The sequence below is a fragment of the Oncorhynchus mykiss genome, chromosome 26 (assembly GCF_057628025.1).
Source record: "Oncorhynchus mykiss isolate SJ-2025 chromosome 26, ASM5762802v1, whole genome shotgun sequence".
NCBI lineage: Eukaryota > Metazoa > Chordata > Actinopteri > Salmoniformes > Salmonidae > Oncorhynchus > Oncorhynchus mykiss.
Window position 1 is genome coordinate 1,183,411 of NC_143047.1, and position 25,958 is coordinate 1,209,368.

A 25,958-nucleotide genomic window follows, 5' to 3' on the forward strand; every position below is an offset into this window, starting at 1 on the left:
TTTGGATCGGAAATACAACTTTGAAGAAGTACAGTAATGTGTTACACTCAGCAATTGTCAGAGGAACAATAATACTTTGTAGCTCTGTATTGCTTCCCTATTCATGTACATGTGATGAATCCACTTATGTTTTTATACTGTGATTTCCAGAATGCAATTCACCTCCAGACCATTTACCAAGATTGCGTGTTACATTGTTGTTTTTGGTAGGCAGGTTAGTTAGTTAGCCTAGGTATTTATCTAGACAGAAGTAAGACTAGGTGTTTCCCAATTTAACATCGGTTGACATTTGCTTCACACCTCCTTTTTCTGGAAACTGAGTCCTGGGGCTATGTAAGAAGGGCTGATTTATGATCAGCTCCCCCCGTCCATGTAATCTTATTCATTGCGATCTAAAATATAAAACTGATTCTAAATCAGCACTACTACTCAGAGACATGTGCAATATGGCCACTGATCAATGGCAAAGTGTCGGTGTACTCTATGTCATTCAATCTTTTTTGACACTTTTACTCAAAATGTTTATTAATTCAATTGAGAAAACAACCATGTCTACATGCATATTGTGGTCAGAAAAATACTGAGATACTGAGATGCTTGTAGATTACTGATAGAAAAGTTTTTTGTTTCATCTTTGATTGTATAGAATGTTTCTAATTCATACTGTAGGAGTTTTGACTTCTATGTTATTTGTCTTGTCTGTACTAAATACGTCACCACACATGAAGGTCCTTCTCAGGAAATAAGTTATTTGAATTTTATTGAATTAATTTAATTTAATAATATAAATTGTTGTATAGCTAACTGAGCATGCAGTGTGATGGCATAGTGGAATTTACATTTTCCCAAACATTCTATTGCTGCCCTTTTGTCCAGCAAATGCATGTTAAACCTGCTTGGTGGAGTGAAGTAAATCGTCTAACAATGTGAACTTGGAGGAATTGCCCCTTTAAGAGCATTGGGTATGATAGTATAAACTGCTGAAATCAAACCTGCATAGACATTTAAACCTGTTCAATTATTAGCTAGAAGTCATCTTCTGTTTTCAACCTGTTCTTATTTCACACCTCCAAAAAAGCAAACATTTCTGACTTAAGAAACTGTAGTATGGGGAGAAAACAAACATTTGTAAAGCAGGATGGTGGCATTTAAGGGAGTTGCTTTTCGTTTGCTTTTTTGTGGTCACATGACCCAGGGTGTAAAAGACATCTCCTTGGTCAAATGTAGAGGCCCAGTTTAGGTTCATTTAAAACAGATGTATTTACTTTTTGAAAGGCACACCCAAACAAGCACATTGCTGGGTGATTGAACTGTAATTGACAGTGTTAAAATACATATAACATTAACAAGAGGCACCCACTATTTTACACATTACTTCATATGATTTAAAAATACAGTTGATGACTATTGCATTTTACTTTAATTTGCTGCTGCAAGAAATTGAATTAATTGCAAGGTTAACATAAGAAGAATCATAAAATGAAGTAATGCATTTGTTAACTACAGTATATATCTGACTTAAACAAAAATACAGTATCAGTACTGTTACCATCAGTTAGGTAGGGCAAAGTCAGCTATTCATTACAATAGAGAATTTATAGACAGCTCAACTTGTAGTATTTCATGTGCTGTTTTCAACTCAACACATTTTGAGATTTTATACATGACTTAAATGAGCCATCAGCTGAACTACAAAGCACCCACACTTCCAGAACTGAAATGTCCCTTTAATATGTAAAAATAACTGAAATGTCAGCAGTACTACACAAATGAATTACTGCTCTAACTGGTCCTCCTAACATCACTTCTTAAGACCTACTGAAGGTACAAAGAGATTGACTGAAAATAAATGTTAAATCAATTGCAGTAAAGACATCATGAAGGTCAAAAACACTCAGTCCTAGAATTATAACAAAATTACTTTTGAAGATGTATTATTTAGCCTTAGTGGCAGAAATAACATGTAATAACACATTGTACTCACTTCAGACAGTATGCAACATAATGTGTTATACATGTGCTACTATGAAAATCACGAGGCCTGAAACAGCCATTGGATAAATATCCAGATCCCAGTAGCCAATGACTACACTACATTTGATTTGGTAAAAGCTCATGTTTCAAATTAGAGCAGTGCTCTCGCACTAACTGTATGTCTGATTGTCCCTGTGCAAGAACTGAAAGCTGAAATCATCAGATGTAAATTACATGGTAAGTGGACACATTTGCAAATTAGTATGTTTATGGTGAAGTGTGAAGAAGTTAGATGTATGATTGACTATAGTTGAACTGTCACATTGAAATTGCTGTGATACAGTTTCAATGGACAAAGACATCACTGGACCATACTAGGCGATGTAGATTAGGATGCTGGTTCTTACCGTGACTCTTCACAGAGTAGGGCTGGTATTGAGGGGCAACCTTCATCACCTTCTTCACCACATATGAACCACTACCATGAACAGCCGTCAAGGCCACCAGGAGGATGAGGATGCTCAATACTCGTACTTCCATTTTCTAAGGTTAAATCTGCAAATTAAACAAAAAATATGAAATACTGCTTACACATCTTTAGAAGTTGCAATAATGACAAAAGGATTTAGTAAGCCAGGGACTCTTTCTTCTCTCTGCACACATATTTCACTGCACACATTTCAGATTATATGTAAGTACAACAAATGAGATAGATATCATGGAAACCATTTGAATAGTGAGTCTCAGCCTCCTAGATATCTCATCCTGTTCTAACAGAACTTTGTCTATCCTGCTTGGTTTTATAAGGCACCAAAATCTTTTCCACCTGCCCTGTCATAGCTCACATCCAGTGGGAGTAGGAGTCAGGCCTCAGAAGGGCCCTAGTGTTCACTACCCCAAGAGATGAAGAGGATAGAGAGGAAGAGCACACATACCGGCATGCAGATGAATGAGTATGAGTTAGAAAAAGGGGTAAGAAATCTTCAGCACCACTGTCCTTCTACTGCTGCTGTATATCCTTAGGTTAGGAGCAAGTTGGAGAGTCTGCTGCCTCCCAGTACAATGATGTGAGTATTTATACAATATCTGCCCCTTACATCATAAAAAAGCCACCACCACACAAGTACCTCCCTTCTCAAAGCTAAACTGTAATTTGCTGACAGATCTGCCCTATGCAGGCATGTCACATCAGGATGCCTATTTGCTTTGAATATTTAGACAAATGATAAGATCTTATTTTAGTCTTCTAACCCCAACTAAAAAATAATCAGGTTTAGACACATGTAAAACGGTTTACTATTTAGCTTTAAGACTATTTACAATATTTGCTCTTGTTGGGTTTTGAGTGTAAATTTCCTCTACCTGGTGTGGTGAACATAGCTACTCAGAGCTAATCTAGATGTAGATGACAAAATATACACTACCGTTCAAACGTTTCGTGTCACATAGAAATGTCCTTGTTTTTGAAAGAAAAGCACATTTTTTGTACATTAAAATAACATCAAATTGATCAGAAATACAGTGTAGACATTTTTAATGTTGTAAATGACTATTGTAGCTGGAAATGGCTGATTTTTAAAATGGAATGTCTACATAGGACTACAGAGGCCCATCATCAGCAACCATCACTCCTGTGTTCCAATTGCACGTTGGGTTAGCTAATCCAAGTGAATAATTTTAAAAGGCTAATTGATCATTAGAAAGCCTTTTTGCAATTATGTTAGCACAGCTGAAAACTGTTGTTCTGATTAAAGAAGCAATACAACTGGCCTTCTTTAGACAAGTTGAGTATCTGGAGCATCAGCATTTGTGGATTCGATTACAGGCTCAAAATGGCCAGAAACAAAGTCCTTTCCTCTGAAACTCATTAGGCTATTCTTGTTCTGGGAATTGAAAGCTATTCCATGCGAGAAATTGCCAGGAAATTGAAGATTTCATACAACGCAGTATACTACTCCCTTCACTGAACAGCGCAAACTGGCTCTAACCAGAATAGAAAGAGGAGTGGGAGGCCCCGGTACACAACTGAGCAAGAGGACAAGTACATTAGAGTGCCTAGTTTGAGAAACAGACACATCACAAGTCCTCAACTGGCAGCATCATTAAGTAGTACCCGCAAAACATCAGTCTCAACGTCAACAGTGAAGAGACAACTCTGGGATTACTGGCCTTCTATGCAGAGTTACAAAGAAAAAGCCATATCTCAGACTGGCCAATAAAAATAAAAGATTAACATGGGCAAAAGAACACAGACACTGGACAGAGGAATTCTAGAAGGCCAGCATCCCGGAGTTGCCTCTTCACTGTTGACGTTGAGACTGGTGTTTTGCGGGTGCTATTTAATGAAGTTTTCAGGTGTGCTACATTAATTGCAAAAGAGTTTTCTAATGATCAATTAGCCTTTTAAAATGATGAACTTGGATTAGCTAACACAACCTGCCATTGGAACACAGAAGTGATGGTTGCTGATAATGGGCCTCTGTACACCTATGTAGATATTCCATAAAAAATCTTCAGTTTCCAGCAACAATAGTCATTTACAACATTAATAATGTGTACACTGTATTTCCGATCAATTTGATGTTACTTTAATGGATAAAAAATGTGCTTTTCTTTATAAAACAAGGACATTTTTAAGTGATGCCAAACTTTTGAATGGTGTGTTTATTTCAGATTCAGTTTATCAATGATAAATAATCACATTTATCAGACACGTTAAATGTTTTATTTGTATTTTTCATTATTCCATGGCCATCTACAAAAATATCCATCTAAAAAAAATCTAGAAACAACCCCTGGTTTTTGGTGCCCATATAGTGGAATCATTGCCTCACAAAGATGCCATTGAGGATAGGATACGCATCCCCAATTTACATCTGTCCCAACCTGTCTGTATTTGACATACCTGTTACCTTTCCAGACTGCCTGAACATCTCCCACCCCTCCTATGATAAGGTAAACTAAAACACTGGATGTGCAGCAGAGGTATGGGCAGAAACAAAGTCTACTGGCTCCTCTTTTGACCTAATATTCCAACAGTTATAATAGGACCTACATCTACACTTACCTAAGGCTGAACGCACTTGGCCTTTTACCCTAAAATGAACATAGCAGCATGGATTATGTTTGGTCAGCGTGTCTGTTTGATTGAGAACATAGGGAACCTTTCATTTTGTCCACTATTTCAGGCCTAACAGTTTATAGTCCTTAACTTGTCTATTTTTGTTAGTGCTTCACCCTCAAAACAGCCATTAAAGCTATAAAAAGAAGTACTGGAAAAGCCATTTGTGCTGGACTTGTTTTATCTCTGCCTGGTGAATGCAGTGTAGTTGTGGTGGATAGCCGGTGCTCTTGAGATGCAGTAGAGAGATTTCCACACAAGGGGGCATGTTCTGCCAGTCAACTTCCTTGGGATGAGAAGTGGCCTTGCCTCGGACTGGCCTTCTTATTTTTGGAATCTTCTACCATATACACTACAAGTCAAAAGTTTTAGAACACCTACTCATTCAAGGGTTTTTTCTTTATTTTTTTACTATTTTCTACATTGCAGAATAATAGTGAAGACATCAAAACTATGAAATAAGACATATGGGATCATGTAGTAACCAAAAAAGCTTTAAACAAATCAAAATACACTACCATTCAAAAGTTTGGGGTCACTTAGAAAGGTCCTTGTTTTTGAACGAAAAACACTTTTTTTGTACATTAAAATAACATCAAATTGATCAGAAATACAGTGTAGACATTGTTAATGTTGTACATGACTATTGTAGCTGGAAACGGCAGATTCTAAATGGAATATCTACGGTACATCTGCGTACAGACGCCCATTATCAGCAACCATCACTCCTGTGTTCAAATAGCACGTTGTGTTAGCTTATCCAAGTTTATAATTTTAAAAGGCTAATTGATCGTTAGAAAACCATTTTGCAATTATTTTAGCACAGCTGAAAACTGTTGTGCTGTTTATAGAAGCAAAAAACTGAACTTCTTTAGACAAGTTGAGTAACTGGAGCATCAGCATTTGTGGGTTCGATTACAGGCTCAAAAAGGCCAGAATCAAAGACCTTTCTTCTGAAACTCGTCAGTCTATTTTTGTTCTGAAAAATGTAAACTATCCCATGCGAGAAATTGCCAAGAAACTGAAGATCTCGTACACCGCTGCATCCCTTCACTGAACAGCGCAAACTGGCTCTAACCTAGTCTGTAATTTCTGAATTTCGTCCACACCACATAAGAAATGCATACACCGAAATACTAATAGTTTTATAACACACAAGTGGCCATAAACAATGTGTAGGTTACTCAATATACAGATTGAGTCATAAAAACCTTTTGAACGTAGTACCATTTATGGATTATTTCCTGCAGTTTAAATGCACTGACTGATTTGTATGTCTACTTGCATCATAATGGCAAATAGGGGTGAAGACAGGGGTGAAGAGGAAGGGGTATGCTGTACCAGGATTCTGTGGAGGATTCCTATATTAAACGTATCACCAAGAAACCCCTTCCACAAAGGCTATAATTAAACATTCCTAGAACATGAAACTTGTTTGAACTTTTCTAATTTTAGAATTAGACCGAATTAACTGTAATTTTCCTAAGTGCTGCTTTGCATAGTTATAAGGGCACAAGGCGAGACCCAGATGCAGACACGGGAGGCAGATAGTTTGTGTCTTTGATATTTATTAATTAATCCAAAAGGGGTAGGTGAAAGAATGGTCGTGGCTAGGCAAAAAGGTCAAAAACAGTTCAGAGTCCAGGAGGTCCAGAGTGGTAGGCAGGCTCGAGGTCAGAGCAGGCAGAATAATCAGGCAGGTGGGTACGGAGTCCAGAAAACAGGCAAGAGTCAAAACCGGGAGGACTAGGAAAAAGATAATAGAAGCAGGAGTACGGGAAAGCATGCTGGTTGACTTGAAAGACATACACAAACTGGCACAGAGAGACAGGAAACACAGGGATAAATACACCGGGGATAATAAGCGACACCTGGAGAGGGTGGAGACAATCACAAGGACAGGTGAAACAGATCAGCGTATGACAATAGTTGATAGTTATAACACTTAATTTTGTTTGACAAACATTGTTTTAACTTGTCACTATCAAATGAAACACTGAAATATCCAAGATGAAGTAGTGTAAAGGTGTCTAATTTCTAAAACATTGGAATGAGAGCAAAATTAATGTGACATTAGATAATTCTATGCAGTTAGCTGAAGATACTTTCAGGCACCTACTACAAATGCCAAGCATGTTTTTAATTCTGTTCATACATGTTCCACCCTTGAACATCTCTGTATTCATTACTGTGTGTTCTATAGTGCTGTGAAACTGTTGCTGTACCTTTTACTGTGGTGGCATCCAGTATTTTCCTGTGCCACCTATTCTGATAGGCCTTGGCCATACTGTATTATTTCAAACTCTGACTCTGTTTGTGTTTATGGCCCACATAAGAGGCCTGACCATCCCAATTTTAGTCATTTTTAGCTAAATGACAGAGCAAGAGAGGGTGCAGTCAGGATTTTATACATTTCTAGGTTCAGATAATTCTAGTTTACTTTTTTTTATTTTAAACAGTGCTAACCACAAGCAGCCAAACACATTTTCTGTTTTTAGATCGTTTTTTTTTTTTTTAATTATGCTTCTATATCTAAAGGAAACAAAATGCATGATGTGCCTTAGGGCTAACACTGTAATTTGGTTACTTTCTATGTTTTCACAACATAGCATTTTGTCATGTTCTACACTCTAGCATGCGTCTATGAATTACTCAATGTTCTTGTACTTGGTGGTAGTATCCTGTATTATAAGACTATGAAAATACATGACTTATTTTTCCCTCGTCCTCTGCTCAACTCATTACTGTTACACAGTGACTTGATGTGGTGGAACTCCATTGTAATAACCACAAGGGATTAGGGTAACTGCCTTAGAAATGAACATCAATGACATAGCCTTCATATTGTCTATTGCTGTGCACTGTAAAATACACAATATACTCCGCCACTTCAGAGACATGATATATGATCCAAACATGTTCTTACTGACCGTTGATGTGCCCAAGATTTGTCATTCTTACTCCTGCACATACTGAAAAGTATGTGCACATACTTTTCAGTATGTGCAGGAGTAAGAATGACAAATCTTGTGCACATACTTTTCAGTATGTGCAGGAGTAAGAATGACAAATCTTGGGCACATCAACGGTCAGTAAGAACATGTTTGGATCATATATCATGTCTCTGAAGTGGCGGAGTATATTGTGTATTTTACAGTGCACAGCAATAGACAATATGAAGGCTATGTCATTGATGTTCATTTCTAAGGCAGTTACCCTAATCCCTTGTGGTTATTACAATGGAGTTCCACCACATCAAGTCACTGTGTAACAGTAATGAGTTGAGCAGAGGACGAGGGAAAAATAAGTCATGTATTTTCATAGTCTTATAATACAGGATACTACCACCAAGTACAAGAACATTGAGTAATTCATAGACGCATGCTAGAGTGTAGAACATGACAAAATGCTATGTTGTGAAAACATAGAAAGTAACCAAATTACAGTGTTAGCCCTAAGGCACATCATGCATTTTGTTTCCTTTAGATATGCTTGTGAAATTGTATGCCAAACATATTATATCTTTCCTCTTTTTGAAAATAGATGTATTAAAGGGTAAAGAGGAATAAGAGTGGGAAGTAGAGACTTGGCACCTTCTCTTATGACCTTACTGGAGTGGTCTGCAAACACTGTCCTAAGGATATCCTGGGTCTCTTTATGATGTAACACACAGTAAGAGGGTTTGAATGGATGGATTCATTGTAATCAAGAATGATTGTAATCAAGATAGCACTTTCCATATGACAGATTTCTTCCAATTCATTATCTTGTAAAAATAATGACCATAATGTTTTTGAATTTCCCTGTCTTGTTTCTATTCTACTGTGGCTTGTCTTCAAAAATTCCCAAACAAACAGAAGACAGTCTTAATGACGTAGGCAAACATGAATGTGTATTGTGTAATCATTTAAGGGTATCAAAGTTAAATAAAGCCATCTTAAATGGGTTCTTCAGCACGTAAGTGTTGGTGGTAGAGTCCTGTATTTAAGCATAATAACTAATCCAAGACAGAAAGCCTATGAAAATTGCAGGTTTAGCTGTCTTCATGTGATAATTTCAGCACCAGCATGCAGCTGTCATTGTGAAAGCCAATGCAATAACAGACATGAGTGTCATTTTAGACAATGCAGAATTAACTATGATGCCAATCACATGTGAAATTTTATTGACTTGAATTAATATGCTTCTGACTCAAACTCTGTATGGTAAACTTTACTTCTCAATGTCCTGTACCTCAAAGTATATGTGATTGAACTAGGGTTGCACAATTTTGGGAATATTTAGGGGTGGAAACTGTCCTTAGGAATTAACGAGAATATATGGGTAATTCCTGGGAATATATGGGAATTAATGGAAATATATGCAAATTAATATTAATACCATTTAAATGTAGATGTTTTTTGCAGTGGATATAGAGTATTTATTAGCATATCATATGAAGACAGAAACATAAACCTTTTGCCTTTTCAGAAGTAGACATAATTGCAAATGATTAAATCCTTCTAATATAAATAAAAAAATACAATTTAGTTACAAATTGAACTTTAATTAAATTAGTTGACTCTTCACATGGGATTATTTCACTAAACAACAAAAGGTAATATTGAAGGATCCCCAATGATCCATCGCATCCCAAAAAACGCTTTCAAAATACATCTGTAAAAAGTCTAGAAACCCAAACTTTGGTTGTCTTCCTCTCAGGCTTCCAACTCTTGAACATCAGACTCTGATGCCTCATCTTCACTGTCACTTTCCAACCCTGTTGATGATGGCTCATTGTCAGGCTCAAAAAGCCGCAAATTTACCCAAATGGCCACCAATTTCTCAACCCCTGTATTGGTCAGCCTGTTGCGTGCTTTGGTGTGTGTTCCCAAACAAGGACCAGTTGCACTTTGAGGCGACTGCTGTTGGTGGGATTTGGTAGATGATGGAGGCAACAGCGGAAAGAGCCTCAGATCCACAAAGTCCCTTCCACCAGGTGGTTGATGAGATATGTTGGCACAACTGCCATATTGCAAAGCCCTTGCTTGGATGTGTGCTTTGCCAGACTGCAAAGAACCTTGCCCTCATCCAGGCCAATGTTGAGAGACACGGTAGTGATGATACCATAGGCCTTGTTGATCTCTGCACCAGACAGGATGCTCTTGCCAGCATACATGGGGTCCAACATGTACGCTGCGACGTGTATGGGCTTCAGGCAGAAGTCTTCACACATTTTTATGTATTTCAGGAATGCAGTTTCCTCTGCTTGGAGCAACAGTGAAGTTGGCAGGGCAGTACAGATTTCTCCCCTTACAGTGGTTCCTCCTTTAAAAGTTGTGTCATACTGCAGCACACCCCGCGTGCTGCTGCAGCATTCTGTGGCACATCATTTAATTCTCAGCTATTTCTTCTGTTACTGTAAGTTATTGCTAGTTTGACCACCAGAGGGCATCTTTGAGAAGAATTTGATAGTATTCCGTATTGGCATTACCAGAGAATTTGAACATTTTTAGTAATAACATAGTACATGGGATTGATTTTAAGAAATTTGGCTTAATTCATTTGATTACTATTATAGAGTTTCAAATGGTGATGTCACTCGCTCTGAGACCTGGAAGTAGTTGTTCACCTTTTATTTTTTTATTTTTTTTATTTTACTAGGCAAGTCAGTTAAGAATAAATTCTTATTTTCAATGACAGCCTAGGAACAGTGGGTTAACTGCCTGTTCAGGGGCAGAACGACAGATTTGTACCTTGTCAGCTCGGGGGTTTGAACTTGCAACCTTCTGGTTACTAGTCCAACTCTGTAACCTCTAGATTACCCTGCTCTGCAAGGCAGTGGCTTTTGTGGAGCACTGGGTCACTGGTTTGAGCCCAGGGGCGAGGGGCGAGGGGAGGAACAGAAGCAAAACTGTTACTCAGGTTAAATAAAGGTGAAATTAAAAAGGAGATATATTTTTTTAAATCGCTAAAAAACAGAACTTATATTAGTGCATTTTTCACCCTGACAGCTCCTATTAGTTCTATTAAGCACCATGGCACCAACTCGCCCTTCGAACATTCTATTCCCAGCTTAACGTTCAACGTCACAATTTCCAATTCACTATTGTTGGCAATGAGACCTGCTCACGTTGTTTATGTTTTATAGTTTAATGCAAACAACACAATGTAAACAACAAAAATAATATTGGTACTCTGAGGTCTTCCCATTGTTCCCTAAGGGGGAAATATAGGTATGTCTGTTTATTTTGGCAAATATCTCGCAAAGTGTATATTTAGATTTTTTTTCAAGTCGGGTGTAACCGGTGTGAAATGGCTAGCTAGTTAGCGGGGTGTGCGCTAATAGAATTTCAATCGGCGACGTTACTTGCTCTGAGACCTGGAAGTAGTTGTTCCCCTTGCTCTGCAAGGGCCGCGGCTTTTGTGGAGCGATGGGTAACGATGCTTTGAAGGTGGCTGTTGTCTATGTGTGCAGAGGGTCCCTGGTTTGAGCCCAGGTAGGGGTGAGGAGAAGGACGGAAGCAAAACCTTTACATGGGCACCATTTTAATCATTAGAATCTCCACTTTATAATTATGTAAGTCTGGGCAGCGAGCTCGTTTGTCATCGATCGCTAGACCAGAAATAGTCAAACGTTTTATTTTTTCCCTAATTTTTCATTACGCAGACATAAGCTCAGTTGACACTATCGAGGTGCGGATGTTTACTTTCTACACAAATAGTTTCGTCCAACGAACAGATTGTAGTGGTAAAATAGAAAGGGATTTTTTTTATGGAATTCTAAGCATCACTCCAGTCAAAACAGGCTCTGCAAACATTAAATTCCATTATTTTGCTATGGGCTCGCGCTAGTGTTCCAGCTTAGCCAATGTTCTTAAGCCGTTTTGACTTGTTCTTTTGTCCAGAATATAGATAGCCAGAGCGAATTTACGAAAGCACAAGAATGTCCATTGAGAAAGCACAACTACTACACAATTTAGCTAAGCTAAGAATGACTAGAATAATCAAGTCAATAAACATTGTGTAGTTAGATTGCCTATAGTTAATATACTGGCAAGTTTGATCTTTAACTACTAAAGTTAGGTAGCTAGCTAACATACTGGTACATACTGCTGTAATGATATGCTAAGTGGTTCGTAAGGACAGCTTAGCTAACAAATTGTCAGCCAACATAACGTGTAAGGCAATTTATTTGAAAAGTCATTACTTCATTACATTGAGTAGCAAGCTACCCCTTGGTCGTTGGGGAAATCTGGTCTGTGATAGGAGGGGGGGGGGGGGGGGGGGGTTCACACCTAGCTAGGCTATTAGACTATTCTTTAGTATAGGGTGAATAGTCTATTGTTCAGCTATTAGCCCTCCTCCCCAACTTGCAACAAATTGCTGTTCCCAGCTCATTCCATTCCCTCTTCCACACGTCATCATTCTGCTCCTGAGTGGCTCGCTTGTGGATGTGCTGACAGGATATGGGAGCATCTTCGGTTGTGCGTCAAGAATTCTGCATACAGTTGCAAGTTTGTATGAAGGTGTGGTTATTCACAGGCAAATTGTTATATGCTATGGAGGTACATTTGTGTCTTTTTGTCGAGAGCAAAACCTTTTTTATTTTCAATCCAAAATAATTGTTCTGAAAGCAACTTTTTGCCGACACAAAGGAAGTCTAAGCGGACACCTACGAAGATGACATCTCAGGTAAGCAGCACTGGGCTGTATTGACGTATCCTAAAAATGACATCTGCTGCTTTAAATTGAATGGTCATGTCTCAGTTATTGTTTTCATATCTATAAAAAAGAAGCTGTTTTCTTTACTTTCAGAGAGCGAGCTGACCAAGGGGTCGAAAATGTAGATATTGCCAGATTTTCACTCTCCGATGAACAGGCCGTGGAAGCTTTATTGCTGGCAGAAGTGTCCATAACCAGAGGTAATTAAACTGTTCTGTGTTCTTTTTCTCCATCTCTGCCTGTCTTGTTGTACATGGAACCTGTCTCACATGCATTCATTAAAAAACCCTTAAGATGTCAGCTGCTAATTTTCAGATTTACACCACAGAAACACAGCTGTTTTCACTGGACTATCTGTTGCTGCCAAGTCATGATTTCCCTGGGGGTTAGCCTTGCAATGACCAAGTGGTGAGACACATAGCACTCTATATTTAAATGTTTCAGGTACACTCTGAGAGGTGTCTGCGTCACATACAGTATCTTCTATTAACATCATCTTCTATTGTTTGTCCTCATGTGTCTGTATTTCAGCATAAAGTACTCTGTAGCCACTTAGTATGAACACCAGGTGAGACCACACATACAGAATAACAGTGTCTCTTCTACACTTCATCCCTCTCCCCGTTCTCCCTAAATCTTCTAGGTTATATCGGCTGTTTTGGTGAACCCCTCCCATATCTGAACTGGCTGACACAGAGGGCACAGCATGATCGTAGGTGAGATGTCACTTGGTCGGGTCAACAGGAAGTATTATTAAAGAGATGACTTACATTGAATTACAGACAGAGATGTAGTAGTCCCAGAGTTAATGATCAAAGGTCAGTTTTGCATTTCATCTCTTGATTTAAGATGACTGACTGTGTTAGAATTTTAAAAAGCAAGGCTTAATAATGCTCTCTCGTCTGCAGGTATGTTTTGATGTGAGAGAGGAAGCCAGTCCCGTCATCGCCACCTCACCCGCTCTTAAGATAACCTTCGGGCCAACTTGGGGCCCAAGGCTGGTTAGGAGACACCGCAGTTGTGATGACCTGAGAGAATGTTAGGGTAGCACTGTAATTCATGAATCACATGCTGTCTGCCGCTGTTCTTAACTCTTTCCCTTTCTGTCTTCTATACCTCTCTCCCTATCTCGTCTTTATTCCTCGTTTTATAATGCACGCCATATGTGCATTGAAGTTTAGATTTAACTTGTATTTACAATATTACAATTATCATAATTATAATGCATTTATGTATTTATAATACCTGGATAATGAATTTCTTTCAATAAAGCGTTTCATATTCTCCACTGGTTGAAATTAAGTATCTTATTGAAATACTATCCTGTGTCCTCAGATTAATGCAGATGAAGGGAGTTAGATATGCATAGTTTATTTCCTGTATATATGTCATAAAGTTCCCTCGCTAACTTTAAACATCAGCCATCCGAGCAGCTAACCGATCGCTGCAGCTGTACACAGCCCATCTGCCTACCTCATCCCCATATTATTTTTATTGATTTTTCTGCTCTTTTGCACACCAGTATTTCTACTTGCACATCATAATCTGCACATCTATCACTCCAGTGTTAATTTAGCTAAATTGTAATGACTTGCTACTATGGCCTATTTATTGCCTTACCTCGTCACGCCATTTGCACACACTGCATATAGACTCTTTTTTTCTATTGTGTTATTGACTGTACGCTTGTTTATTCCATGTGTAACTCTGTTGTTGTTGTAACGGGATTCCTCCTGGGAAGGATTCCTCCTGGGAGACTCCGGCAGCGCTGGAGAGGAGGAAGGCTCTGGCAGCGCTGGACAGACGAGGCGCACTGTAGGCCTGGTGCGTGGTGCCGGCACTGGTGGTACTGGGCCGAGGACACGCACTCGCGTGGAGGTGGTACCGGATAGACCTGACCGTGCAGGCGCACTGGAGCTCTTGAGCATCAAGCCTGCCCAACCTTACCTGGTTGAATGCCGGCTTCATGGAACTTGGCTCGATGCCCACTCTAGACACCCTGCGCTCCACCGCATAACACGGTGCCTGCCCAGTCTCTCTCGCCCTCCGGTAAGCACAGAAAGTTGGCTCAGGTCTCCTACCTGGCTTCGCCATACTTCCTGTGTGCCACCCCCCAAGACATTTTTTGGGCTGCCTCTCAGGCTTCCATCCACGCCGCCGTGCTTGTCTCTCCAACTCCATTCTCCTATAACCCTCCTCGCACTGCTCCAGCGAATCCCAGGCGGGCTCCGGCACTCTCCCTGGGTCGACCGCCCACCTGTCTATCTCTTCCCAAGTCGTATAGTCCAGACATCGCTGCCTCTCCTGCTGTTGCTGCTTTTCACCACGCTGCTTGGTCCTGTTGTGGTGGGTGGTTCTGTACCGGGATTCCTCCTGGGAAGGAGAGGCGGACCAAAATGCAGCGCGGTTATAATTCATGGTTCTTTTTTAATAATGAACCTATACATGAATAAACTACAAAACAATAAACGTGGAAACACCGAAACAGCCCTATCTGGTGCAACAAACACAAAGACAGGAAACAACCACCCACAAAACCCAACACAAACCAGGCTACCTAAATATGGTTCCCAATCAGAGACAATGACTAACACCTGCCTCTGATTGAGAACCATATCAGGCCAAACATAGAAATAGACAAACTAGACATATAACATAGAATGCCCACTCAGATCACACCCTGACCAAACAAAACATAGAAACATACATAGCAAACTATGGTCAGGGTGTGACAGTTGTTTGTGTCGCACTGCTATGCTTTATCTTGGCTGCAGTTTGCAGTTGTAAATGAGAACTTGTTCTCAACTAGCCTACCTGGTTAAATAAAGGTGAAATATATAAAATAAAAAAAAATTGCTCAGAACCGAAAGTTAGCAAATTAAAAGCTATTGTACTCAAATTCACCACTAGATGACAACATAGGACAATATAATACTTTGTACAGAAGTGCAGCTACTAGAACAGAAGGCAATACGGGGTTTTTGGAAGGCAAGACGGGTTCTACATAGAGCAATTTATCATATTTCCCAGCATACTCTATTGCAGGGTGATTTTCCCAATTGTTTGTTTTAATATATTTTTGCATGTACATTGATTTGTTGATTAATTTTATGCTACACAAAGATAAATAGCATACATTTGACTGAGATGGTTGTTCCAATTTAGAGGTAGTCTCAGTATTCAATCTTCCATGCTTTCACAGCATTTTAAGGCTGCGTTGAGACAATGATTTATCAATGACCCAAGCCCAGCTCAGTTAGTCCCTACCATTGTGTCGCTGAGTCATCATAATGCTTCAGCAAATGTACATTACACTAGGGGCATAGGTAGACACAATGTAAGTAACCTCATTTATGTCCCTCTAACTGCTCTGAATGCCTCTGCTGATCCTAGAGCTATTGTATGCAGTAATCATATGCCTATGAACCAGATTTAGACTGTTAGCACTGAGGCGGTGTGCCCTAGTAGGAAGTCCACTGTGTGCATCTCACCCTGCACTAACATAAATAACATGTGAATACCTACTTCTGCTAAGCTTCCACGTAAAGCAATGAAAACAAGTAAGCAACCCAGAAGAAAAGTTCCCAAAATAGCCCACGCTAAAATTTGTAGCTTAAGAAACAAGGTTCATGAAATCAATACATTGCTACTAACAGATGACATTCATATTCTGACTATCTCTGAAACTCACTTAGATAATACATTTGACGATACAGTGATAGCAATACAAGGTTATAACGTTTACACAAAAGACAGTAATGGCAATGGTGGAGGTGTTGCTGTTTATATTCAGAACCACATTCCTGTAAAGGTTAGAGAGGATCTCATGTCAAATACTGCTGAAGTAATATGGCTCACCTTAACCTTAAGCCCATTCTGGTGGGAAGCTGCTATAGACCACCAAGTGCTAACAGTCAGTATCTGGATAACATGTGTGAAATGCTTGATAGTGTATGTGACATCAACAGAGAGTTATATTTTCTGGGTGATTTAAATATTGACTGGCTTTCATCAAGCTACCCACTCAAGAAAAAGCTTCAAACTGTAACCAGTGCCTGTAACCTGGTTCAGGTTATCAGTCAACATACCAGGGGTAGTTAGAAACCGCACAGGAATGAAAGCATCATTAATTATTGATCACATCTTTACGAATGCTGCAGAAATTTTCTTGAAAGCAGTATCAAGATCCGTCAGATGTAGTGATCACAATATACTAGCCATATCGAGGAAAACCAAAGTTCCAAAAGGTTGTATAAGAGGTCATACAATAGGTTTTGTAATGATTACTATGTTGTTGATGTAAGGAATATTTGTTGGTCATTGGTGTGTAATGAGGAGCATTAAGCTACGCTTGACACATTTCTGAAATTGCTTATTCCAGTTACTAATAAGCATGCACCCAATAAGAAAATGACCGTAAAAACTCTTAAATCCCTGTGGATTGATAAAGAATTTAAAAATTGTATGGTTGAGAGGGATGAGGCAAAAGGAATGGCAAATAAGTCTGGCTGCACAACCAATTGGCAAACGTATTGCAAATTGAGAAATCATGTGACTAAACTGAATTAAAAGAAGAAACTACGCTATGAAACAAAGATAAATGACAAAGAATTATAGTAAAAAGCTTTGGAGCAACTTAAATTACATTTTGGGCGAAAATGGCAAACTACTACTTTAATGATTTTTTCATTGGCCAGATTAGCATATTTAGGCAGAACATGCCAGCAACAAATGCTGACACTAGACATTTAAGTATATCTGACCTAATTAGACAAGTATTGTAATGTTGAATTCAGTAAAGCGAGTGTGGAAGAGGTGACAATGACAAGACAATGATAAGCCACCGGGGTCTGAGAGCTTGGCTGGAAAATGACTGGGGGTAATAGCGAACGATATTGCCACGCCTTTTGCCATATTTTCAATTTAAGCCTATTAGAAAGTGTGTGCCCCCAGGCCTGGAGGGAAGCAAAAGTAATTCCGCTACCTAAGAATAGTAAAGCCCCATTTACTGGATCAAATAACCAACCAATCAGCCTGTTACCAACCCTTAGTAAAGTTTTAGAAAAAATTGCTATTTTACAGTAAACAAATTGACAACATACTTTCAGCACGCTTATAGGGAAGGACATTCAACAAGCACAGCACTTACACACATGACTGGTGAGTGGCTGCAACCTGGTTCAGGTTATAGGTAATGAATGTGTAGGGGACTTGGTGTAGCAGAAAGGTTGTGAGTTCACAATCCAGAGGTTGTGAGTTCAAATCTCAGGTTGGTTCATATTGAAAAGTCAGTACTAAGTGATCATGAAAAATGTGACCATATTGTCATTGATTAAAGATTTGTTGACTATTTTAGCTGAACAGCGTATCACTTATTACTTTATATATAATGCTTTTGGACCCCTGGGACCCTCATGTGACAAAAACCTTCAAGGGACCATGACACAACGTCCCAAGAACGTTCAGGGGACCTTCAGGGGCTCTTAACACAGCATCCCAAGATCATCCTAAAAATGTCCCTGGGGACACACCGGGAAATATGAAAAGGTCGTCCAGAGAAAGTTCCTTTGGAACCGTCATGAGATGTCCCAAGCACTAGTAAAATGAAAGTCCTGAGAACGTCCTAAACAGGTCCTGACATGGTCCTAAGTGACATCCTGGGAATGTACAGGGAACTAGACAAATGTCACCCAGAAAACCTTCCCTTGTGACCATCACATGATGTTCTTAGAACGTCAGTGCAATAACTTTGCACCGAAACATTTAAGTGACCTAATGGGAACGTTGCTGAATGTCCTCAGGACCTCCTGTTTGCTGGGTTAATGCTATTCACATAATAGTGTATTCACAAAATTATACATCCTTTTTCACCAGTGTTTTATGGGAACATACAATATGGAAGCATGACTTTATATACAACATGGTCACTGTTCCCATGGTAATACTACGTGATTAGTGACATCATGTTATATCTCTTGTTTCACAATGGTATGTAATTTTAAGAAAGAGTTGAGGTTGGGGTGATTAGACAATGGAAAACAATGCTTCACTGTGATCTTAATAATGAACACATCCACCCAACCAAATACCATACCAACTGACAAGTGAGAATTATAGAACAAGTTTATTCAAATGGACTTGAATTGTAATTAATACATGTACAAAACTTCACTTTAATACGTTTTGTATTGAATTTTGATAACTTATGACATTGCCGGAAAAGCTTGTTCTTTGGGGAAGTTGTTTACATATTTTTAGATCCAAAAATGGTAACCGGTCAGCCCTGAAATATTCTCAGACAGAATGCTGTATTGCCCAATGGATTATCCTTCACATTAAGATGAAGATTGGTTAATCCTTTAGCATTTAGAAATATTCCAATGACATTTCAAGGCCAGAACTGAACCAGGGGCACTGATCGTAGTATTTAGGAATACTAGAAAGCAGTAGATCATACAAAATAAATGTCTCGTTAATTATATAAATTTGGGGTTTAAAAAGCTTTTATAGCTTAATGGGTGTGTTTGTCTGTGGTAATGGGTGTGTTTGTCTGTGGAACGTGTTGGCGCTAAATGTCTAATTATGTGTGGAGCTACATTTTAAAGTTTCTCAGGGTACAGTAACTCAGATAGTGTTTGCTTTGTAATCAATGATGTCAAACTCCAGATGAAGTTCAGTCTCTGAGATCAAGGTAAAAATCTAGCTGTGATTTATTGGTCAAGAAGACGTCTACTCTGATGGAAGAAGTTTCACATGGGACAAGATATCAAATGTTTTGCAACCTTCCTCACTTCTGCTTGGTGTCTACTGTTCACAAATTTGAAGACTTTAGGCCAAACATAGCTAATTGTCTCAAAATGTAAGGATTTCTCATTAGAAAGAAACAAATCTTTTACTGTCGCCTTACTCTTCTAAATTTGCACACACAGTACATTTTTCCATTGTGTACGTTTGACTGTACGTTTGTTTATGTGTAACTCAGTGTTGTTGTTTTTGTCGCACTGCTTTGCTTTATCTTGGCCATGTCGCAGTTGTAAATGAGAACTTGTTCTCAACTGGCCTACCTGGTTAAATAAAGGTGAAATAAATTACATCATTTCTTTTGAGAGAACTTATATTTGAGAAGTATATTCTGTAACTCTACCAGAGATTGAAAAAGAATTGAGCCTTACAGACTTTCCATGAGTCAGCAGCTTTATTTGGACCTCTTTCCAGAAACTCCAATGCACCAGAGATGAAAAATGATACACAGTGGCGTTTATTCATGGATGCCAAGGGAAGCCAGGCTTCCCCAAAAAATGTACCAAGAAGAAAATAATAAACATCTCTGTTTCATAAATTGTATTCAATTTGCAAGAGGCTCAACAAAAAATGTAAGTGTGTAATGTATGACAAAGTCATAGACTGTTTAGGCTACATGAAAGAGGAGGATGGCATTGGTGTTTCTTTACAAGTAGGGTGAGTCAACATGTTCTACTTGCACGCACGCACACACAGAAATCAGCAACATGGACAGCCACATCCTATTTAGCTTACGTTGATTGGTCTATATCGTTTTTCTTTTAGTTGTCACTCTATTAGACTAAGCATACTGTAGGTGATTAGATGGTGTTGAAATGTTGAAGTTGAAATGGTGCTGGAAAAGTGGAGGCAGCGCCTGTTTTCTTTGCAACTTGCAGTAACTCAACATGGTTCTAAATCAATAGTTGTTTATTAGTCCAGAAATGTCGTAAACATTAACTTGCTTGACCATGCTGCAGGTCATGTAACTGTTTGTTATATACAATATGTTTTATGGACTTCACTGTACAGATGTTGCTGTCTGGTTTTCTGATGAAACAAAGGTATGGTTGAATTTATTCTGCCAATATCTTCATATTGTCTCGGCCTTAAGCCTATATACAGCATCACGTTGTCAAGGTATATGAACTAACAGGTTACATACTGTGTAAAGAAAACAATGCAATTATCACAACACAGGTTGTAATATGGCATTATTTTCCAGGCTTGACTTCCCTAGTGATTTTAACTGGGGAATACATCTGGATATGAAAGTCATGCCCGTCAAATTCACGACCCACATGGATCCCATTGCCTCAGGAATTGCCCTGTTGTGTCACATCCTGATCTGTTTTACCTTTCTTTGTGCTTGTCTCCACCCCCTCCAGGTATCGTCCATCTTCCCCATTGTCCACAGTGTATTTATACCGGTGTTCTCTGTCTGTTGCCAGTTCGTTTTGTTTGTCAAGCCTACCAGCGGTTTCCCCCTTGCTCCTGCCTGTTTCTAGTTTTCCCGGTTACGACCATTCTGCCTACCCAGAGCCTGCCTGCCGTTCTGTACCTTGTCACACCACACTGGATTATTGACCTCTGCCTGCCCTGATATTGCCTGCCGTTCTGTACCTTTTGGACTCTGGATTACCGACCTCTGCTTGCCCTTGTCCTGTCGTTTTGCCTGCCCCCTGTTCTAGTAATACACTTTTGTTACTTCGACACTGTCTGCATCTGGGTCTTCCCTAAAACGTGATATGTTGAATGGTCCTGATGATTTGAAAATGACTCATTGTAGACCAGGAGTCCTCCAATTCTAAGTTACTTCTGAATGAAAAGTAAATGATGGGTTAAGGTACAGGATCTGATTAAACAAACTATGGATGCTCCTGTGAAAAACAGGTAGGGTGCCAGGAGGTGTCATTTGCCACAAACCAAGTATTTTTCTTGATCTAAAATGGAGTCGTTACTCTGTACAGTACAGACCTTCAAGATAATATAATTTGACTTCAGGTCACGGAAGGAACTAAAGTTTATATGTGTTTATAACAGCTAATATGCAGGGCTCACTTGTAAAATAGACACTGGTCTCAATAGTGACTACTTGAAAAACAAAAATTTTTGTCAAATGTATCCTGGCATGGTCAATTTGTGGGAGTACACCTCAAATTAAACTCACCTTGCCAGGGATTTTTTTTCACTCCATATGGAAGGACATGTATACTCTCTGTATCGTCAATAGTTAGCACCATCATACTGTGTACGTCTTGTGAGATTAGCCAATATTCAAATAGTTACATCCCTTAGTGCTTCATTTCCATTTTCCATTTAAGTAATTTAGCAGACGCTCTTATCCAGAGCGACTTACAGTTAGTGCATTCATCTTAAGTTAGCTAGATGGGACAACCACATACCACAGTCATAGTAAGTGTTTCAAACTGACTTATAGTATATCACCTCAACATGGACAAAGCAAGTCTGTTCTTCGATACTGCGACCAACCCACCAGACGTGGGCTACATGGTAAAGCTTATGTCTTGACGTGGGAGGACTGGGTGGGCGCCTGTGGTAGTTATCTCTCCCCTCCTCTGCGTCTCTAGTGGGTCACACTACACATTTCCCAGAGTGGCACTTCTCAAAAACCAACTGTAAAGAAAGCTATGGAAATTACAGCGTTGCCTTAGAAGGAAAAAATAGATATGTTTTGATCATCCTTAAGGCTATTTATTCCCAAACTTACTCTGCCCAGCTATAGCATTAGTTTTGTCAGGGAAAGTAGAAATTAAAGAAGGTTCAATCCTTTAGGTTTTCTTGTACCTTACCATTATTGCTACCAGGGAATGCAAATTAAGATTTGCCTTGTCTTTCGGTGACCACTAAGAGACTGAAAAATTCATCCTAAGGGACATGATGCAGTAATTGGTGGCTATGTGTCTGAAAATGGTTAGGATGCACAGCATCGTATATTCATTGCTGTCAAAGCAGCAGCTACTCTTCCTGGGGTCCAGAAAAATGAAGGCAGTTTATACAATTTTAAAACATTACATTCACAGATTTCACAACACACTGTGTGCCCTCAGGCCCCTACTTCACCACTACCACATACTGTATCTACATGACTAAATCCATGTGTATGTATAGTGCATATGTTATTGTGTGTGTGTGTGTGTGTGTGTGTGTGTGTGTGTGTGTGTGTGTGTGTGTGTGTGTGTGTGTGTGTGTGTGTGTGTGTGTGTGTGTGTGTGTGTGTGTGTGTGTGTATGTTGGTGTGTGTGTGTGTATGTTGGTGCGTGTGTGTGTGTGTGTGTATGTGTATGCATTAGAACATGAAGGACAAACAATACAGCATAAAGACACTATCAAACATGTATCAGTCTTTCCGCAACAGAGCCATCCTTATGTGTGAGGGTGCGTGTGCATGATAGTGATATAAAATAAATGTCATGGTTACCTTTTCATGGTCACAATCTTGTGAAACCCGAACAAATCCTTCAAGATCCCCCCACAGTTCCCCAATAGCTGTCCCTCAACCATTCAAGACCCCTCCCACAGTCGTCCCCCCCTCCCGGAAGAGAAAAAGTATAAATAATAAATTAAAAATAAATTTAAAAAATTCCATTCCCCACCCCCAAGAACCCCCCAATGCACCAACAACCAAGAGAATGAACTAAAGAGAAAAAATGAAAAGACAGGAGAAAACAGCAACAATGCAAAGAAAATAAAACAAAATAATACATTTAAAACAAAGGACATCAAGCACAAGTGAAATCATAACAGCAATGCCAACTGTATATGTTTGTGTGCATTTCTGGCACTATTACATGTATGTGTGTGTTCTTGTATGTGTTTATTTGAATGAGAGTGTGTGTATATGCATGTGTACCAACACCTACATGGCATCAGCCTCAGGCAAATCGGCATTAGTTGTAAAAACACTGCCACTTAGTGTCATTCAAATGTACTTTTATTATGATTTATTTTGACTTTTTTTTCCTTTATCTTTTGACCATCATTCTCTCTCTCACACAGCAACTCCACTCCCACTTGTCTCCAATTCCACATACCAACCCTCAGCTTCCCTCAGCCCATACCATCTATCTCTGCTGGCCACCCACTTCGTGTTTCTACGCAACACATATCTTTCAACTATGATGTGATGTTTAACGTACAATTTCAATGTATCTAATCGAATAGAATCTACAGATTGCGTGTTGAAGATAAATACTTTTACTAAGAGTATTAGTATATTAGTAATTGACTGACCCGGTCTCTCCAGATCTCCTAACAGTAATATTTCTAGGGTAAATTTGAGATCAATGCTATGCATTTTCAGCCATTCCTGAACCTGAGACCATAAACAGGCTACCTGAGGGCAATACCAAAATAAATGGTCTATTGATTCTGTATCCTCACAATAACATCTGCAGAGCTTCGATGATTTTATGCCCCAAATATTCAACATTTTGTTGGTGGCAAGAATTCTATATAATAATTTTAGCTGAAAAGCACAAAGTCTTGAATCTTGCGTTGTTTTATATATCAACTCATACCATAGAATCGGTACATCAAAAATCTGTTCCCAATTATTTTGCAATCTGTATGGCACAGTTGTGAACATCCTGGTCCTCAAATGAAACTAGTATACTTTCCTATTTATGCTATTTTTATTCCTCCGCCAGTTTTGATCCTTTATATTGGTCAGACAGACCAGTTCCCTACCTCCTCCCGCTGCCACCCACCTCCTCCATTTTTGGGGCAATGCTGTAATCAATTGGTTGTATTCTTGGATTGAGCAGACCTGTCCGTACAATTCTGATTACTCCATGAAGGACAGAACTCTACCATTACAATTTACAATATCATTTAAGAACAAAATATCCTTGTCAAACATCTTTCCCATAAATACAGGTATTTTATCAACCAGCACATTTGAGTTCAGGCAAAATATTTGTTGTGATATTTGTTGTATCTTTTCAGGGGGAAGAAATTGAAATTGTAGCCAGCTCTGCAATGCTTGCATGAAAAGGACAGCTACTTTGAAAAAAGTATAATTTTCAATTCATCGAAAATGAGACATGGTAATCTGCACAAAGGCAAAAAGGCAATTTTTAAACAATGGATGAGCTTTTCTTATTAATCTACAACATGTTTGTTTGTCTAGGTGCGACAAGGTGCGACAAAACTAGGGCCTGTAGGACCTGCTTTGTTGATAGTGTTGTTAAGAAGGCAGAGCAGCTCTTTATTATACAGACTTCTCCCCATCTTAGCTATGACTGGATCAATATGTGTTGAACATGACAGTTTACAATCTAGTGTTACTCCAAGCAGTTTAGTCATCTCAACTTTCTCAATTTCACATTATTTATTACAAGATTTAGTTGAGGCATAGCGTTTACTGAGTGTTTTGTTCCAAATAAAATGCTTTTAGTTTTAGAAATATTTGGGGTTAACTTATTCCTTGCCACCCACTCTGAAACTAACTGCAGCTCTTTGTTGAGTGTTGCTGTAATTCAGTCGCTGTAGTAGCTGACGTGTATTGTGTTGACGTGTATTGTGTTTCATAAATGCGTCAAGTGCAGCGTCTGGTTGCTCCTCATTACACACCACAGACCAGCAAATATTATTTACATCATCAACATATGAATCCCTACAAAACTTATTTTATGACCTCTTATACACTATATTAGTTTTTTGGAGTATTTTAATGCTAAAATCAGTTCTTTAATAACCATTTTCAAATGTTCCGTGCTAGCCCTCCTGATGTCGTTTGACCCCACATGTACTACGACAGTGTCAGCTCCCGGAATCTGTGGTAGAACAGTCGGAAGCAGCCTTGTTATGTCCTGTACTCGTGCTCCTGGGTATCACAGGGTTTTTGCCTTGGGGACCGAGAAGTTTCTCACCATAGATATGCCTATGATGACAGCTGGTGATGTTGAATGGGCCGGTCTCTCAGGCAGCCTCACGGTCTGGTGAGACTGGGAGCTCTGAGGATCTGAACCCGAGGTAGAAGCCACCAGAGAGGGAGACCGAGCCGAGAACGAAGACACAGGTACCTCTGGATCCAGGGCGGCAAAGCTCTTTCTGGTCTGTGTCAATTCAGGGTTCAACATCTCCATGGAGACCCCCGTTGCCAGAGGACACCTTCTTCGACTTCCATGACGAGTGATGTACCTCCATGGCTGGTTGGTTGGATTGAGATCAGCTCCGTTCTCCAGGGTAGGGGGAGACCCCTTCGGGGATGGAACCCTGCATAGCACCGGCCAGTCGGCTGTGGAGACCCTGTGATACCCAGGAGCACGAGTACAGGACATAACAAGGCTGCTTCCGACTGTTCTACCACAGATTCCGGGAGCTGACACTGTCGTAGTACATGTGGGGTCAAACG

The 25,958-nt window shown here is 39.4% G+C and overlaps 1 protein-coding gene across 2 annotated transcripts in view; it reads right to left on the reverse strand.

Moving 5' to 3' along the window:
* The window catches only part of LOC110506256 (uncharacterized), a 31,997-nt gene that overhangs the window by 2,924 nt on the left and 3,115 nt on the right, over positions 1-25,958 (reverse strand). The window contains exons 1-2 of one of the 2 annotated variants that reach the window (XM_021585689.3): positions 2,910-3,071; positions 2,382-2,529 (exon numbers count right to left, since the gene is read on the reverse strand). In XM_021585689.3, coding sequence (XP_021441364.1) covers positions 2,382-2,514 — 133 coding nt within the window. In that variant the 5' untranslated portion in view covers positions 2,515-2,529; positions 2,910-3,071. Of the gene's footprint in view, positions 1-2,381; positions 2,530-2,909; positions 3,072-25,958 lie in introns of those variants that run through there. The other variant, XM_090221715.1, reaches the window with a different exon arrangement.